General features: G+C 36.4%; 2 protein-coding genes across 6 annotated transcripts in view; one reads left to right on the forward strand and one right to left on the reverse strand.

Annotated features, from left to right (window-relative positions):
• The window catches only part of LOC149779629 (sorting nexin-13-like), a 122,111-nt gene extending 113,805 nt beyond the window's left edge, over positions 1-8,306 (forward strand). For all 5 annotated transcript variants that reach the window (XM_089940418.1, XM_089940419.1, XM_089940421.1 and 2 more), the window contains one exon: positions 120-8,306. In XM_089940418.1, coding sequence (XP_089796544.1) covers positions 120-382 — 263 coding nt within the window. In that variant the 3' untranslated portion in view covers positions 383-8,306. The remainder of the gene's footprint in view (positions 1-119) is intronic.
• Positions 8,307-15,422: 7,116 nt separating this feature from the next.
• On the reverse strand, positions 15,423-15,899 carry LOC149779630 (uncharacterized). The gene has a single exon (XM_089938448.1). It carries the CDS (start codon positions 15,897-15,899, stop codon positions 15,423-15,425), a length of 477 nt encoding a protein of 158 aa, XP_089794574.1.
• Between the last annotated feature and the right edge of the window lie 4,625 nt (positions 15,900-20,524).

The raw sequence follows: 20,524 nt of genomic DNA on the forward strand, positions 1-20,524 counted from the left end.
AGGTAGATAAATGTATAAAATTGCGTATAGGTAAGTTTTTAAAAATAGATTTTTTGTATGTAACTGCTTCCTTATATATGCTTTTTTATATAAGTACAGCCAGTATTTTATTGTTTCAGATAACCTAAGTCACATGATGGGAACAGAGACTGTGAAAATTGGTGTTGGACGAATATTTGACATGTTTCAGCATAAAAGTATTAACAAGAGGCTAGTGTATGTGATACTTGAAGGAGTGATAGAGACACTCTTCCCACAGAATAAATTCCCAGAATTATTTTGCAAACTACATTCCAAGTCACCAAGATTAAAATCTAAGGAGTTTGACAAGGGAGATAACTTGAAGGAGAATGCTTTTCGGCAGAAATCAGTGAAAAGCTGACCCCAAATATTTATTATTTGTTGTGTCCAGGTGATACATCGACCGTTGTTGTAATTTATTTATCTTTCATTTGTGAAACTGAAAGGCCGTTGGAGATTATTATGAGGATGTGCAAGTTTTATGTGATGAAAGAGGTCACAGTTTTATATAAACAACTATGAATGTAAAATTTAAAAAAAATTCATAGCATTAGTTTAGTCACTGTAATTGTAGATTTTGATTGATTTAAGTTGTATATATTTTTAATTTGAAAGTTCTTAATTCTTCTGAATGTTTTGTGTATGCATATATGCTACAAGGATATTTTACATGCTCAGATGTTCTTGCAGTGACATATCTATTAAGTATGGAATTGCGTATTCCTCTGTGATGTTTTTGAACCATTTGAAGTAAAATATAGTTAAGTAAGAGGTATATTTACAAAGAAGTTTTACTGACTGTGTATGATAACCTAAACCTATTTTTAAAATACAGTGATTATTCTTAACTACCATAAATTCCAAATATGATTTGATCATAAATACCCTATATACTTGCTGTTAAGTCAAGTCCCATTGTAAACAACATAGACCCTAATCTGTTTTTTTTGTGTGCTCTATTGCACACACTTACACAGATGTTCTCTCATAATTACATATTCTCCCTCAATCTCTCTCTCTCTCTGTCTCTTCACATAAGTGCTTATAAAAAAGTTCTTTTTCCACATCTGCAAAACCATCAGTAAACCAAAACCATCTAAAAAAATCAAAAATTACATTTGTACACAAGAGTTTTTAGTTTTGAGGGGTTTCACAGTATTGTTATAATTCTGTCACACTGGAAACTTCCAAATCTGTGTGATCAGAGAATCCTATAAGGTTTTATAAGGCCATCAACTTAAGCCCTAACACAGAGTGTCCAGATAAACAGGTCATAAAACAGGTTCCAAGACGAAGCACACTATTTCTCATGAGCCATCTGTTGCACAACATAAAATGACTATACTTAATAAATCACTATGTCAGGTTTTCAAGTGTAGCTTTGTGTGTTGAAGGATGAACCACTATGTACAATTTGTATATTTTTATTACAAAAAGAGCGGATAATAAATATGTACAAAAAAAATTGAAGACCATGGTTGACAAAAGGCAACTTAACAATTTATTTGGCAACTTGTGCCACAGATAGACAAATGGGAGACTTTTTCAGCTACTTTGCCTGTTGATTACAGTTTGAGAAGGAATCTGGTCATGCATGATTTGTTGAAAGGTGATGTTGAATACAATAGGTTATCTATATTGTTCAAGAGAATGCCAATTTAAATGTCGATCATGTAAAAGACTCATTTCTTCCCCGTCCAAAATCCACCTCCCTTTATTTCTTCCCATGTAATTTTGTTTTCCTCTTTTGCATTCTTTCTTTCTTGACTGTCAGTTTACAGAAAACAACTAGCAAATAAAATAATTTAAAATTTATCAAAATTATCTTTCAAAAAAAAATAATTCTTTCCAGATGGCCATGTTTTCATTTTTTTTGTTGAACTACATATTTGTCACATTGTAATTTTTGAACTTACATTAAGGTTTTGTTCTGGAATCACCATGTTGCTTGGAAGGAGGGTGGGGGGTGGATGGACCAGTAGATACACAGAGACACAAAAGATACACAAAGGCATGCAAGATTTTAAGGTGATCCGCATTAATTTATACATGTGTGAAAAAGGTATGTAATGCTAAATTTTGCATGTTTGTGCAAAGTGATAACAGTCAAAACTAAAATTGTCTCAAATACATTTTCAGTGGCATTGTAAATGGAATATAAAAACAAAGAAGTCATCATTTTACTCACTCATCGCCGTGCAGTAGAGGAAAAAATCATGGATGCTGTTATTTTGTTTTATGGTGGACTTCATTTTGTTATAATTTTAAAAAAATTTTATAATAAGAAAAACAACTTAGTAATACAAGATTTCTCATATAAACCCAACCACACATAGTAAAATGAACAAAATGAAACTTGCAGCTACATGTTGTACTTAAAACAAATTTAAATGTTTGCTACTGATAATTAAACACAAGATTTACTCTTTATTATAGTTTAGAAGTTGCAAGACTCACATGTAAATAAAATGACATTTGGTATTAAATTAAGCACATTGCATATCAAAAATAATATCATTTTCAAACTTACCTACTGAGAGTCTGAGTAGAATGCTAGATATTCTTTCAATTTAGAAAAGGGGAAGCTGCAATGGTCTTGTGCTCTGCATGATGGACTTGTGACCAAAAGGGTGCAGGTTTGATTCCTACCATCGGACCAGCCTGGGTCAGCTACCATGGTATGTCCCGGGGCAAAGCACTGTAATCAGACTGCCTCATCACTAAATAACCAACTTGTATTGCTGCACCATAAAGCACCAAACCAAATAATAAAGCATTACTTTTTTCCACATTGTTTGCTGTCAGAGACAGTTTTTGTACTGTGTAGCCTATTATCTCATTAACATAACTGTTACTCAGATTTTGATAAGATTGTCTGGGTTTGATGCTGACTAATGAAATGACACTTTAACATGTTCCTGCTATACTGCATGAAACAACTAAGGCTCTAAGGGCAGATAACTGCATCCAGCAAATAAGTATCAGTTGCTGTATTTCTCTTCGGCATTTCCCTGAATAGCTGGTGACTTATCAATTTTCTCAGCTTATTTGAATTAATCAGTCATTATATCACCATGTAAAGGTATTTGGAAATATGACAATTGTAGGTTTTGAAATATTGCATTTTATGACTTAATCTAAAATGAGCAGATATTGGGGATGGGAGAGGAGTAGCAATTGTGTATACTTTTGTGACTGTAATAATCATTATTATTGTTTGAACAAAATAAAGACTTTCAAATTAAATGATAAAAACAAACTGAGTCCAAAACCAATATTTTTACAGCTGTTTGCTTTATTTATGAGTCAGTTACACTCGCAGATCATCACTCAACTGAAAATAGATGACGCCGTGGTATGTTTGCTGACATAACTCATTTTTTTATTATTTTTCACTGAGCTATTCACATACAGCTCTAGTGAAGTTTACACAGAATTGCAATTAATAAAACAGAATCAGGTGATTTTGTTGTTCATGGTTAACATGTTATGAGCTAAAATGGTAGACAGCTTCTTTGTTTAGAACACCTTCATGTAATGAAAGATTCTTAGATCTTGTTGTTATGGGTTTAACACCATTTTTCAGCATACGATAGGCTATACATGGTGGCCAGTATAACTGGAATAAGAACCCCGGAAAAAACACAGGAAGCTACTGTCTAGCCTTCTCACTTACCACATTGGCGAGGCCCAAGACTTGAACCAACATGGACAGCGGTGAGATCAAGTGATTTGTAAAGGCGAGCACCTTATACCAATTAGCTGCCTGATACCCCAGTCTTTGATCTAAAAGCATTTACATGCTTCACCCCCTTGTTGCCATTGTCTGTGTGCGTACCTGTCACACCTTAGTAGCTTTCTGTTTTAGGTCAGTTTTTCGGCACAGTTTTGGGGCAACCATGTTTCATGAAAATACTTAGTTTAAAGTCAATATTGCCGTATTTACTAGTGTGTAAAACATATATGAACATAGACTTTGATCTGCTTTTGCATAATGTTTAAATACAGTTAATACTCATAATATATATAAGCTGAATCCAACAACAAACAATATAGACCCTGATATACCATCACATAATGCACTGGCACATCAGGGTCTATGTTGTTTGTCCTATATATTTGTCCCAAAAAAGAGCATAGACACAGATTTGCTGGTATGTTATGCACCAACAGAAGTCTGTCTACACTGTTTAAAATAATTATGAGAATGAGCAGTGTAGAGCATAATAATCTGGGTATACACCTATTCACAGTTGTGTACGAATTACATGGCATGCATATACACTAGTTCCTGTTGATTAGCTCTCCAAATAAACACTATGTTGCAGTGAGATCTGATTTGCATTCTGGGCTCTAAACACTGGCAATGTAATTTGCAAAAAGAATACACATCCAAGAAATCACAGAAAAGAGTAACAGAGACTGATTTGCATATTGACAGAAATTATCTTAGGTCAAAATGCTTTTTTGTTATCAATCTGGCTTGTAAATGTAACATAAATTATGCCATTTTTATATAATAAAAAAAAATTAATTTTCTCTGCTTAATGAGAATGTGTTGTAACTGATTTTTTTTAATTCCTTGTTCTTGATGGTGTTTTATCAGATATTGATTAAAAAATGTACATCTCTAAATGTGTAAAGATACTGGTTTATGTTTGCCTTTACTAAGAAATCATGAGGCCTGTCTATTATTTGCTGTCAATGGTTTCATCATAAAACATCAAGCTTATGTCTTAGAGTTTTGGCAAGTCAGATACAATGGAGAACCACATAGCAGTGTTCCCAAGGGAAAGACTGCATTCAAAATTTTGGCAAGTGATACAGTGGAGTACCACATAACAGTGTTCCCAGGGTAAACACTGCATTCTCTAAAACCATTGTTTGTGCTTAGTTTGTGTTAGAAAATTAAGCCTACCAGGGTAGATGACAGTTTTGGCTTGTATTCTTAATGTATTTAGAATGTTTACTCAGATTGGAATGAATAGGGATGGAATGGTTTGGTGTGATTTAGAATGGGATATGTGCATTTGCCTTGTTCATAGATAGTGCAATAAAATTTTAAAAGTTGAATACAATTTATTTTAAATATATTTTATAGCACACATAGTTTAGATGAATTGATTTTTCTGATTAAATAGATGATAATTCAAAACTCAATTTTGATGAAATATTTGCTCTAGGTTAGTATTAGTAGAACTGGCACAAACATTTTTAAGGTTCTAGATTCGTTTAAGTTAGGACTGAACTACAGTGAAAAATTTCAAGCATACAATATTGCACATTTTCACAATTTTATGCAAATTATTTTGTTTTCTCTTACCATCTCAGTGAATTCAGTTGGCCATCTTTTGTAATTGTAAAAATGGACATGCCTTTTTAAAGTGACTTTGTGATTACTTGCTGGTGCATTGTCATAAATACTTTTTGATTTTTCCATAGGTGAACATTGTCAATGCTGAAGTATGTTTTTTGTATTCTGTTGTGCATTGTAAGTCAGCAATGAATTAATCACGTACCCATTTAACATTGCATATACTGTGGTATGTACAAATGGAGATAATTAACAGGTTTTCAGCTCACCTGGCCACAAGTTTCTGCATATCCATCATGCATTTTGTGTCATCCATCACATTGTGCATCTGTGAACAATTGCTTGTTACCACTTGGGAGTCCACATTTATGATCCAATTTCAGTCAGTCTTGGAAAATGGGTTTATAGCATTAAATCTTTGAGAAGTTTGATAGTTAGTGAATTCTATAAACATTAATGAGGTGATCTTGCACCTGATTGGCTAACATTGTTACCACTCTAGAGGCAATATTTCTGATCAGTTTGAATCAAAATTGGAAAATATGCTTATGTCATTATGATCTTGGATAAATTTGGCAATGAGCAACATCTGTGCACACTAATAATGTGATCATGAATCTGCTTAGCTAAGTTTATTACCACTCTGGTAACTGCTCCTGTGGCCTAGTGGTTAGAGCATCTGCCTCGGATGCGGGAGATTGTGGGTTCGATCCCTTGCTGAATCATACCAAAGACTTACAAAAATGGCACTTACAGCTGCCTCACTTGGTGCTCAGCATCAAGAGGTTAGTGTTGGGACTGGTCAGCCTAGTGTCAGGATAATGTGACTGGGTGGGACATCATGCTACATGTCTGCAGCATGATGCCTCAGTGCTAGACATCACTATAAAATGCCACACTCTAGACATCGTAGTGATATGACTGAAAAATTGTTAAAGCTATGTTAAAAATCCAAAGCACACACACACACACACACACATACATATACCACTCTGGTGCCCAGATTTTTTATCTGAGTTTGAAAAGACTTGATCAGCCTTGCAAAATATGCCTATGCCAATGTGCATTTTGATAAGGTGATTTTGCACGTGATTAGCTGAGCTTATGACCACTTTGTGCATATTAATGAGGTGATCTTGCATTTGATTAGCTGAGCTTATGCCCACTCTGTGCATATTAATGAGCTGATCTTGCATGCAATTAGCTGAGCTTATGACCACGCTGGATGCTGCAAATTTAATTCCGTTTTTATCAAAATTGGAATATGAACTTGTATCACCAAAGTAAGCAAGATCAACTTATATCAGTGAGGTCATTTTCAAATGATTAGCTCCCCTTGCTGATTATTTGCATGAAACTGTTCATATTAATTGTGCCTTTATCTTTAGATAGAATTTGTATTAAGATATGGTAAAATGGGTAAAGTCAGCATAAAGTGTTGGATATAGTATAATTGGAATTCGTTTGCTTATTGAAATGGTCACCTATCAAGCTATGTAAACAGGTGAGATATATCAGGCCCACTTTGATCTCTTGTTCTTGTCACTTTTAGATGAAAGAATAAATATTGAAACTCGGTGATTTTCCAATGTTAACCACACAACAAAATTAACATTTTAATGTTCAGTATTAAAAGTAATAATATCAACTCCATATGAGTTATTATTTTACAAGTACTAAATACTTTTTCTGTGTCCCGTTTATTTGAGGCTTTTTTTTCTTCAGAAATGTGGTTTTCTTCACCAGGTCACGAAGCTTGAATGGTGCTTCAAATTGAGCACTGAGATGGAGATCAGCTTATTGTCAGCTAATTTGTTAACCTCTTAAAATAAAGAATTTAGTTATTTTTATTGTTATTATTATTATCATCACTGTCATTTTTGTTAAATTAAAATTAAGTAATAGAATGAAAATATTTAAGAACTTATTTCCCTTTTATTGTATCACATTTATCGTGTTTGTATGCATTATTTAATATAAATTTGCATTATTTAAATGTAAATTTGCATTATCTAAATGTAAATTTGCAATATTTAAAGAATTTATTGGACATACAGATAATATTTATACAGTGCAACCCCACTATAATGTGCCCTGCTATAACACGAATTCGGATATAACCCCAGTTACCGCATTATAGCAGGGTTCCACTGTACTTCCAGATAAATCATGTAAATCTATAAATAAAAAAATCTTACGCTGGAATTAAAAATCTGAATATACAGCACTCTGTCATTATTTTGTTCTCCATGGGAGCAGTAGAGTAAACCACCAGATAGTAAGAGCATCTTATAACAAAGTTTATTATACATTTACTTTTACTACATAATAAAACAGATTCCATGATCATGCCTGATTTGTGAACAAGAAGTGATATAATGAAGGGCCTTATCATGATGGAGTGCTCTATTTAATATTTTAATGTCATGGAATATAACAGCATAATATTACAGGCATTAGACTGTACTGTAAACTTATTTTACAACACTATTTTGCAGTTTTCTTCAACAAAATCAGTTATACTTTCGATCGAATAACTAAAATGATATATTTGTGCTCATTTTAAACATAATTTGTTTTTTCAACCCTTTCTGAATCTTTTCATTTTTTTTACCCAGTGAAGTGTCGGACAGAAATTATTCAGCTTGTTTATGTTATATTATGTTGTAAAAGAGCACTCTAAAATTCAACACCAAAGCAGCTTTTGCAGATTGAAATGTTATAAATGGAAGATATGGAAATCCAAATGTATTTAACTGTTATACAGTAATTTTTCATGACTATATGTTGGTCCCTTTTCCAAGCCAGTCTCAGTTTAATTATGATGAATACTGAAATTTGATTGTTTTACATTAGACTGAATATAGATATATCTTTCTCAGACAACTTATTTCATTTATATGCACCTACATACATATTCTTGTCTTGTAATATTGTTTCACAATGTTTTATGTATAAAGTTTTACTTCAATTTCTCTTTTCTTTTTCATGCTGACAAAATTACAGTACTAATTTGTACACTTTGATAAATTATGTGCACATAGTCATATTTTTCTTTGTGGAATACGACTGCTTCAGTTGATTAAGTGGTTAGAGCATCTGCCTCGGATGCAGGAGGTTGTGGGTTCGAACCCTGTCCAGTCATACCAAAGACATAAAAATGGTACTAGCAGCTGCCTCACTTGGCATTCAGCATTAAGTGGTTAGTGGTAGGACTGGTCAGCCTGGTGTGAGGATAATGTGACTGTATGGGAAATGATGCTACATGTCTGCAAGCATCATGACCCAGTGCTAGAAGTCATTATAAACTGCCACACTGCGGACATCATAATGATATGACTATAGATGTTAAAGCTACATTAAAAATCCAAAAATACACACTGTGGAATACAGAAATGTGCACGATCCTTTATACTGGAATGTTCACTCAGTATAATTCTTATTTGAGGAATGTGCTGTATTGCTGTTTATTCTCATGTATATAATTATATATAAATATTGCTAATGAATGATCAGTCTCATGTACCACTGTATGGAACTTTTCTAGAAAAATAATTGAAAGCAAAGTATATGTAACTCAAAGGGAATGCACTGATGTCAATGCAAATACTATATCAATTTATATTGGTGCTATGCAAAGTTCCGTAGTTGTTGTTTTGGGGAATTTAACACCATTTCACAGCAAAAAAAAAAGGTTATACATGGCAGCCAGTATAAAACGGTTGAGGAAGAACCTAGGAAAATCCCAGAAAGAACCACTGATGCACAGAAAGCTACTGGCAGTCCAACAATAATAATCTTGATGCTGGAAATGACTTTTGACTTCCATGAAAGTTTTCTTAATAATCCATCACAATTCTTATTGACATACAGCTCTGCCTTGTTATCACATAGTTCCATGTTATACCTGAAACCACATTATAATGAAGTGTATTAAATTAGGGGAGAGCTGTAGTTGTTTTGCCATAAAATTAGGACTAAGAATTTGCATGATTGTAGGGCTGTATTTAATGAGTGTTCTTCCATTTCTCTGTCAAAGACATTACCCAATCACATGACTCTCTGAAAGATTTAACAAAATCTTTGTTTCATATAAAGGGAAGTAACTCTTAGATATCAACCCTTGTTCCCCTAGGTGACCATACATATCACAGAGGTTTGCTAGTTTAAACTTTCCCTTGCAGCTATAAACATTGCCTCCGAAGAATCCATTGCAATTTATAATCAATTTTGACTATCCAACATTTATTTTTCAGTGGTAAGTCACAAAGGTTCATATACCTCATGTATAGAACATTTACAGTTTTCCCAGTGGAGGTATTTGTATTTATGCATATTTTTACCATTCACTATCATCCATTTGATATTGATATTGATAAAGTTTTCACTGGGTAATTGTTTTACACAGCTAAATTTTGGTTTATTATGAACTTCTTGGGTCATCTTAGTAATATAAGTTTGAACAATTTGTATATTTGTTGTGTGCTTTGTCTTTTCTTATGGAGAGGTCAATCAAGTGCTAGAAGTGCAGATGCCTTAACATCACGGAGGACAGCCTCATACATACAACCATACCTATTTATACATTCATATATGCACATATACATACACACACTTATCACTTTTAGTTTCCTTTTCAAGATCACTGTCTGGTAACCACTGACAACATTCACTGTAATTATTAAGCTGCACACTTTACAGGTTCTCAGTGGTTCTGTGATCCAGATTGCCCCCTGAACCGATCTGCATTTTGTGAAGAATTGATAACTCCCTGTGTTTATCAGCATTAGATTGTTGTAATTACATGAAAACTATACTCATCCTGCGAAGAACTTCTTGTTTCAGTTTCCTGTTACCAAATTTGTTAGGTTGCTGACTGCAAAAATCTTCTTGTTCCAGTTTCCTGTTGCTGGATTTGTTAGGTTACTGACTGCAAAGAACTTCTTCTTTCAATTTCCTGTTGCCAGGATGGTTTGTAGGTTGCCCGGTTTGTAAGGTTACTAACTGCTTTCCAATTCTCCAAATTACGTTCACTCCACAGAGGAAGTTTCTGACTTGGACTTTAGATGCATTTCTGAGTCTCATCCTTAAGTACTTTTTTCTCTTCATGACTCGGATCCAAAAATCTTTTGACAGGTTTTACCGCTGTAAAGAAAATTATAAACATTGATTTAGAATTTAACTCATTAACCCCTGGCGCCGCGTTTACATGGCAGGAGGTAGTAGCCTACTGCCAAGCTCTGTAGCATCAAGGTCATGCATGATACACTAAATTGGGTGGTATTATAGAAAGGTAGACAGATGTAGCTCTACAGTGATACCAAATAATCTGGACATTCTAATTGCACTACAAAATACAGAGGGAAAAACTGAATTTTTTTGCACCCATTTGTTTTTCTTCTCTCACCTAAAATTCTACCGTGGTCGGAATCCGATTTTGTGTCTGGATTTTAGACTTTTTGGCCTCAGATCTAAGGCAGACTGGTCTGAACTGCACACAGACATGTGAACCATTGCAAAAAGTAGGATAAGGTGGGCATTTGGAATTAAGAGTGGTCTCGATACGCAAATGATAGGTCCGTTAAGCAAAAAAAAAAAAAAGAAGTCCAACTTTTACCTTTATTCTCATGTGAGAGCAAAATAACCAATGAAAAATGATGTTTCTAACACAACTAGGCATTAGGCTAATGGAAAATCTCTTAAAAGTCGATGTATTAGGATCTGTTCATAAATAGCCCCCAAAATGTGTTTCCTACTTACATTTCAGGTGAAAACAACAAATACCTTCAAGGGTTAATGAGTTAATGGGTGCATTTTGATGACGCCATCAAATTTGAATATTCCTTGCATATTTCATCATTTGTGCATCGACACTGCACATAAATTACAAATTTAGCCATTCCTTGACAATCTGTAAAAAAATTTCCAAAATCCTTGTTAACTCATTAACTTGTGGTGCCGCGTTTACGTGGCAGGAGGTAGTAGCCTACTGCCAAGCTCTGTAGCGTCAAGGTTTAGACAATTCAAAAAAATGCATGATGTAATTATGCTTCTTTGAATAATTAATCCCAAGTTTAAAGTTAATATGCTGTTAAATTATGTATTTTTTCAAGGGATTGAACTGAATTTATCTGTATGAAATACAAAAGATGCATATGTTTGAAAAACACAATGCAAACTACTCGCCTGCACATGTTTAAAACTCTGATATCCATGCACTGTTGAACTCGGATCCAGTGGTTTCTTTCTTAGCATTAGGAGAAAGCACACATTTTGGCATTGTGCTGTGAATTGAACAAAGAATGCAATAGCTGCCCTTAAATATTCCACATTCCACATAAAATATTTTGAACAATACAGTAACATTTAAACATGATTAACAAAAACAAATCAAAATACTTACTCTAGTGCCAAAATAATTTCTGGTCAGTCTCTCCATTGTATCTCCCTACCAGCAGTGGTCAGACAATTTTCATTAAAGGCTCAAAAGACAAAATGACCATCTTTTATTCCTTTATTATAAGACTTTAAAAGACATCCCACATTTGGCTTTGAACTCCCCATTTTCCAGCAGTAAGGGAATCGATTAGGAATTTGTTGTGTACACACATCAATTGTTCTTGAACAGCGGATTTACCATGCATCATTACACTGGTCATTATTTTGGTGGATGTAGACTGGTTATGGATGGTTTCTTTAATGTTTTGATAGAAACACATAAAAATACAGTGTTTGGTTTATTTTAATCAAATTTTTAAACAATTCTTGTAATTTTCAAAAGTGGTAGATTTCAACTATAAAATGTTTTGTGTAGTAGACAACTTTTAAAATGTTATTTTTAGCCTACTACCGGTAGAATCACATTTATTCCTCAGCATGATGTTGATCACAGAAGCCTTATCGTGTTATATAAAGATTGTGTCATAGCTAATCCATTTTCAGTTGGAGCCATAAAGTATATTGCCTTATAGTGAGATAACCATATAATGAAGTACATATAATTTTACTCCTTAATAATGAATGGGATACATGACAAAAACTGCCTTATAACAGGAACTGTTATAATAAAGGGCAATATAGTAAGGGAGTGCTGTACTGGAGAAAATAATAACTTAGCCTTATTCGCCCAACTTGATGATGGTGACAACATCCATGTTATACAAAGATACCATATAGTAAGAGACCAAAGTACATTATCTTGTTACACTACTATAATGACTAATTTCAGAGGACTTTAACCAAATTCATGTCCTACTGAGGTACTGTAGAGTAACAGACCACATTACATGTATATTGTTAAAGTAGTGCTATAATGACTAATTTCAGATGACTTTAACCAAATTCATGTCCTACTGAGGTACTGTAGAGTAACAGACCACATTACATGTATATTGTTAAAGTAGTGCTATAATGACTAATTTCAGAGGACTTTAACCAAATTCATGTCATACTGAGGTACTGTAGAGTAACAGACCACATTACATGTATATTGTTAAAGTAGTGCTATAATGACTAATTTCAGAGGACTTTAACCAAATTCATGTCATACTGAGGTACTGTAGAGTAACAGACCACATTACATGTATATTGTTAAAGTAGTGCTATAATGACTAATTTCAGAGGACTTTAACCAAATTCATGTCGTACTGAGGTACTGTAGAGTAACAGACCACATTACATGTATATTGTTAAAGTAGTGCTATAATGACTAATTTCAGATGACTTTAACCAAATTCATGTCATACTGAGGTACTGTAGAGTAACAGACCACATTACATGTATATTGTTAAAGTAGTGCTATAATGACTAATTTCAGATGACTTTAACCAAATTCATGTCATACTGAGGTACTGTAGAGTAACAGACCACATTACATGTATATTGTTAAAGTAGTGCTATAATGACTAATTTCAGAGGACTCTGGCCATATCATTGTTACACTGAGGTACCATATAATAAGAGACCATATCATTGTTATACTGAGGTACCATATAATAAGTTGTTGTAGGGTTTAATGCCATTTTTCAGCACATGATGGGCTATACATGGCAGCCAGTATAAATGGTGAAGGAAGAACCTGGGAAAACCATGGAAAGAACCACCTACCCATGAGAAACTACTGGCAAGCTTTCTCACATACCCACATTGGCCGAACCCAATACTTGAACCCACGCAGACAGAGGTGAGATGGCAATGATCCATAATGGTGAGAGCTTTAGACCACTAGGCCACTCGGAGCCCCTACCATATAATAAGAGACTAAAATATGTGTGTATTGTTGCAGTACAGATATAAGCAATTTCAGATATGACCATATCCATCTTTTACTGTTGTACCCTCATAACAGTAACAGACCACAACACATGTATAGATATTCTTACAGAACTGATGCAACTAATTTGTCATATTCATTACAAGCAACACAAAAATAATTTGTTTTGCACAAAACAGCTTAAGCATGAATATTGGTCAAATCTCTGTATATACCAACAAGATGCGTGTAAATCAGTTACAAAAATTACATTTGTTCTTCAGTTAAATGAAGGCTGGGTTTTTTCTCTTGAGTCATGGTCTAAATAAATCATATGTTTTACTAGCTCCAAACCAATCGATGGACATAATTTGTGCAATATGAAGAATGGACTGGGACACAGCTCTGACATCTCACAAGCTGCAGCAAGATGCTGGCGGCGGTCAGCCTCGAGGGTGGAACTGGCTTTTCTGGTCAGGGCTCGCCAGTGACTTCTACCTGAGGCATCGAGCTCAAGCTGGTGGGGTTGAAGGTCTGCGCATTTGATGGGCGTCTTGAGATTATCTTTGTACTTCTTGCGAGGGTGGCCTTGGTTTTTGTTGCTCTGGGCTAGCTCAACAAAGAACAGCTGCTTTGGGAGTTTGTTTTGATCCATGTAGATGACATGGCAAGTTCAACGAAACTGGGCCTGGATTAGTTTGGTTTCGATGCTTGTTGTGTTGGCTCTATCAAGGACTTCCTTGTTGGGGATTCAGTCCTGCCACTTGATCTGCATGATGGATCTCAGGGAGCACTGGTAGAATTGTTCCAACTAACAGATCTACCTTTGGTAGACCGTCCATGTTTCACAGCAATAAAAAACGTGAAGACAACAGCATTGTACACCTTCATCTTTGTTGACAGGTGTATGTCCTTGTGCTACAAGACCTTGGTTCGGAGCCATCCAAGTGCTTGTCTGGCTTTTTGGATCCTTGCAGTGATCTCTTTTTCCAGGGAGCCATCACTAGATATTGTGCTGCCTAGGTATTTGAAACTTCCACATTCTTTAGCTGCATCTCGCCAATGGTGATGCAGGGTTGTGAAGGGACAGTGTTTGGGGAGGGCTGGAAGAGTTCTTCTGTCTTTCCTAGGCTAATTGTGAGTCCAAATAGAATGGAAGCTTCAGAGAACCTGTCCACTATTGCCTGTAGGTGAGTCTCTTCATGGGCCATGAGGGCACAGTCATCTGCAAAGTGTGATTCAGTGATGAGTCTTTCTAGCGTCTTGGTTTTTGCAGCTAGGCGATGGAGATCAAACACTAATCCATCCAGGCAATATCTAATGTAGATACCAAGGTCAAGGTAACGGATGGCATGGAGCAGTACCTGTGTGAAGAAGAGGTTGAAGAGTACTGGAGCAAGTACACAGTCCACATTACACCATTAGATATGGGGAGTTTCTCAGAGGGTTCATCATCTGAAAGAATCTCTCCAGTCATGTCATCATGAAAGAGCCAGATGAGTTTGGTAAACTTCAGAGGACAACCAAGCTTCTTGAGTACTACCCACAATGTGTCTTTTTTGACTGTATCAAAAGCCTTTGTCAGGTCCACGAAGACATACAGATTTATGTTCTTCTCAAGGCACTTCTCTTGGACTTGTCTCACTTCGAAGATCATGTCAATGATGCTGCAGTCTGGGTGAAAACCACACTGAGACTCGGGGAGGTTATCTTCTGACACTGCCGCAATAAGCCTGTTGAGAACGATGCGAGCAAGTATTTTGCTAGCTATGGAGAGCAAGGAGATGCCTCTGTAGTTACTGCAGTCCGCACCTATGCCGTTATTCTTATAGAGGGTCACAATGGATGCGTCGCAGAGGTCGTCTGGTATCTCCTCTTCATCCAGATGCTAATTAGCACATCGTGGAATGCCTCCAGAGTCTGTTCACTGAGAGTGTTGTACACCTCCGCTGCGATACCATCCTTTCCAGGTGCCCTGCCATAGTTCATTTGTTTAATGGCGATCCTCAACATCTCTATTGTTGGCGGAACATCCAGTTGGTTATGCATTGGCTGTTGGGGTATTTGGTCAAGAACAGAATAGCAGACCGAAGAGGGCAGGTGTAGGAGCTGACTAAAGCATTCTTTCCGTCTGTCTTTAATGCCAGCTTTGTCCTTTATTAGTGTACTGCCATCTGCAGCAAGCAAAGGGGCAGAGCCATGATTTGAAGGGCCGAAGATTGACTTGATGGTGTTGTAGAACTCTTTGGAGTTGTTTGTGTCACCATAACATTGCACTTCATCAGATTTCCTTTCCCACCACTGGTCATACATCTTGTGGATGTATCTCTAAGCCTCAGCTTGAAAGGATTTGAAGCAGTCTTTTGGGGATGGAGTTTGGGTCATTCTGCCAGTCCATGAATACTTTGTTCTTTCCAGCAAGCAGATCTTCAATGGCACAGTTGTTCTCGTCGAACCAGTCTTAATGGGTTCGCTTCTTGGGGCCCAGAGTCGCCATAGCTGTTTCTCTTATCATGTCCCTGAGCTTGTTCCATTTCTCTGAGGCATTTCCATGTATAGGTCCATTGGTGGACAGCTTGTCATCTAGCCTTTTCTGGAAATTGAGCTGGGTGGAAGGCTGCTGGAGTTTGACAATGTTGAAGGCTGTGCGCACAATATTAGGATGTCTTGGGTTATGTGGGGTAGTTTGAACAAGTCTGGTCTGTCCTGCATTCCGCTCCTTGCATGGCCTTGGTGATGAGAACATCCTGGGCATTGCACTGGCAGACTATTACATAGTCAATTAAGTGCCATTGTTAGATCTGGGGTGCATCCAGGTGTTCTTGTATTTGTTAGCCATTTTGAACATTGAGTTTGTGATGAGGAGGTCAAATTCTGTATATTTGCTGAGTAGGAGTAGACCGTTGTTGTTCATCTTGCCAACACTGTCTTTTACAAGCACAGCTTTCCGCCAACCATAATCGCAGCCAACAGGGGTGTTGAAGTCCCCCAGTAGTATGATCTTATCATCAGCTGAAACTGAGCACAGTACAGAGCTGAGGTCCAAATAGAACTGCTTAATGATTTCTGCTGGGTTTGAGAGTGTAGGGCGTAGGTGCTGATGATTGTTGCGTGGCATTTTTGGCTGACAGGTAGTCACAATTTCATTAGCCTCTCATTGATACCAACAGGCAGGTCCAGAAGCTGCTTCAGACGACTTGATTTGATAGCCAGGCCAACTCGGTAGATCCTGTCTTCGTTTGTGGCTTTTCCTTTCCAGAAGAAGGTGTAACTGCTTGCTAGCTCAGTCAGAGGACCCACCTCTGCAAACCTGGTTTCACTCAAGGCTGCAATGTTTATGTTATAGCATGAAAGCTCCTTAACAACTAGGGCTATTCTCCTGTGAGGTCTTGCTATGTTCTATTTGTCCCTGAGAGTACAGATGTTCCATGCTCCAATAAGAAGTTTTTTTCTTTGATGGTTTCAACACAGATATGGATGAACATGCCAGCCGTAGAAAGCTAGCCAGATTTTGAAGGGAAGGCTATTTTCTGGCCACCTTTTCTTGGACCCTCCCTATGCAGGGTGAGCAGCGCTGTCCTGAAAAGGTCTGCTCAGTCGCCCTGGATGATGCTGAACTGTTCCGCGGCCCTGGGTACAGAGCAGAGCAACCACTTCTCCAAAGTCCACCTACATGTAGGTCTCCGACTACAACTCCTGTTGGTCGTCTCCACCTATTGCTTCGCCAGTCGCCCACACCATAGGATTTTGGTAGGTGCAGATAGGGAACGAAGAGTGTGATGGTGAGGATGAATGATTGGTGCACAACATGACCTGTGCGTAAAGGAGATTTAAGTGAAAAAGCCTTTGCACAGAGACAGCCTCACTCTCTTGACCTTGGTAGTTGGAGCTCAGTGGTCATGGCTGGGGACTACTTCGGCTGCATTGGATGGCCATGCCTTGTCATGCCCTGTGCTCTCCACAAAGCATTTGCAGATTCACCTTCATGGCCATTGGATCACTCAGTTGATCTCTTCTGCCCATTCTGTCGAAGCTGGCTTTGCATGCAAGGATAGGCAAGCTCCTAACTCACCGAGGGTTTGAGGCCCATCAGCTACCCTCAACCTGGTTTAGAAGGCCAGTTGAAGTTGTTGCCCGTGGTGTGGCGGCTGTGCATACTAATCTGCCTGGAGCCACAGGTGAGAGATGAGCGCCTGGTGGGGTTCAAAGGTGGATGAGCTACTCCCGAAGAAACACAATGTGCCCACCACCACCACCACCACATTAGGTACTACCCCTCCCAGAGCACCCCGAACACCACGTTATAGATTTTTTATAAAGAAAAACTGATGAGCATATCTCAGGAATTACATATATATTAATTATTCATTTTCTTTCAATCTTTAAGTTGACAGATTGTCATCAAAGGTACAGTGGAATTTGAGAAAACTATGCACCATAGTCACCAATACAAGTGTTTTACATTAAGTTTAGACTAAAGACATTTGATTAGTCAGTTTTTCCACTCACTGGATCCTGGACTTAAACTTAAGTTTCAACTTAAGTTCATTTGGTGAAATCCTGTCCAGGTTTTAACAAAAGCAGTCTTCTGAGTTTGTTTGTTCTGAAATTTGTTGTTCTTTATTCTTACACACAGAACAGTCACTAGTAATTGACTTGTGAATCCAAAATTCCAGCTTAAAATTCCAGCCAGTTTTCTTAGTTCAGTCTTGAATAATCTTAAAAATATCTTCCAAGCAAGCAGTGACATGTAAACTCACAATATAGTCACAAGACAGTTAATTCCTGTTTAATCATCCACATTCCATAATTTGATGCATTCCATTTCTTAAAATAACTTTTTCCATGACAAAATCATAGCTTGTTCAACATGGTAGCAATCAACACATTTTCAAATAAAAATTATTAAATTATGACTTCAGATTCTAAATTTTGTTGCCTTTTTATTGGAAATGTTGATTCTTAATTTTATTTCATATTAAAATCGGGAAAATTGTTTCTTGCATATGGCTTCCATTTGTGGTAGGATGGAATTTGTATATTGATGTATGTATATTTGATGCATACATTAACTGCTGGAGGAAAGATGAATAATAATTTTATTTGATTCCGTTTCAGTGAATTGAAAAATTATTATCTTAGATTACTTATCTATGCAGTAAATAGAATGAAAAATCTTTGCATTGCCAAGTTTGGCTTTCTAAATTTCCTATACTTTTTCTTACCACTGATGTTTTGTTGGCTCTGAGATGTCGGTAATTTGAATCTACTGCCAGATGGTAAATATAAGTTAAATTCATTGGTCCCAGATATAACCAGTTTTCTCAGAGTTTAGACTGCTGTATTTAAAGATCTTGGCACATTTTTTCATGAATTTTTAAACCTTTTACATATCTCCAGAAAGGACTTTCTAAGTATGCATAAAACACATTGTAGATTTTAGTAAATTTGGGAAATATAAGATGTAGCAGAAACTATAAACATAAATACTTTGCATTTTGTTTCTTCATTTGCAAATTAGGGGACATAGGTGTCACATTTCCGGTAGCAATTATAATGGTTTTGATGGGACATAGGTATCACATTTCAAGTAGCAATTATGATGGTTTTGATGGGACATAGGTGTCACATTTCCAGTAGCAATTATAATGGTTTTGATGGGACATAGGTATCACATTTCTAGTAGCAATTATGATGGTTTTGATGAGACATAGGTTTCACATTTCCAGTAGCAATTATAATGGTTTTGATGGGGCATGTATCACATTTCCAGTAGCAATTATAGTGGTTTTGATGGGACAGGCATTGCATTTCCAGTAGCAATTAAAATGGTTTTGATGGGACAGGCATCATATTTCTAGTAGCAATTATTATGGTTTTAATGGGACAGGCATCACATTTCCAGTAGCAATTATAATGGCTGTAATGGGACAGGTATCACATTTCCAGTAGCAATTACAATGGTTTTGATGGGACAGGTATCACATTTGTAGTAGCAATTATTGGTGGTACTCTACAGTTTTGTATTTTGCATAGGGTTAGAATTTTAAAGAAAAAAGAATTTCTCCAGGTTTCCTCACTGGTTATACTGGATATTTAAAAAAATACCTTGTACATTTTGGATTTTCTTCAAAGTACTTTAATTCCCTTTATTTTGGTGTATGATTGTTGGGTGTAATATGGGTTAGAAAGTATACAGCTTGACCTTACTCCAGATGTGCACCTTTCAAAGAGTGCTAACTCCACCTGGTCATTTTCACTTCCCAAACTTCAGATATAAATTGTGTAATAAAAAAAGCTGATAATTTTTATTTTTATTTTATATATTTGGTAATTCATTCATTGCACTTTCAGAAGTTGGTATTGTCTAGTCTGCCCCCCCAAAAATTCCCAATCTTAATAGCTGCCAAGTATAGTGTACTTTAGACTAATTCAGGCTGATATTTTTAGCACTATGGAGCAGTCATTTTAGTCAGCAGTGTGCTTAGATCATGTACAATTTTCATAAGTACAATATCCAAAGAAATGTCAGCCACATTACATCAAAGTAACATAGAGGTATGCCAACATTCTCTCGTGTGCAGTTTCAAATGCAAACAAATTCACCTTACAAACGTCACTATCTCAAAAGTACATACAAACTGGTGAGTGCCCCCATAATGGTTTTGCCAACATCAGTTAGAGTCTCTGTTAGTCTTCTGTGTTGAATTTGAGCAAGTTGGATATATGTCATAGTATGATGAGCAGGTGAGACAGCAAATTCTGTGGAAAACTTGTTTAGAAAAACAAAAGCCTGCAAAGTTCAGACAAATATGGTTATTGGTGTGTGTGTGTGAATTATAAGCTATTTTCTTGTGGGGGGCCTGAGCGGCCGAGTGGTCTAAAGCGCTCTCCGTTACGGATCACTGCCATCTCACCTCTGTCTGCGTGGGTTAGAG

The sequence above is a fragment of the Sinohyriopsis cumingii genome, chromosome 17 (genome assembly GCF_028554795.1).
Source record: "Sinohyriopsis cumingii isolate HCF-2022 chromosome 17, ASM2855479v2, whole genome shotgun sequence".
Lineage (NCBI taxonomy): Eukaryota > Metazoa > Mollusca > Bivalvia > Unionida > Unionidae > Sinohyriopsis > Sinohyriopsis cumingii.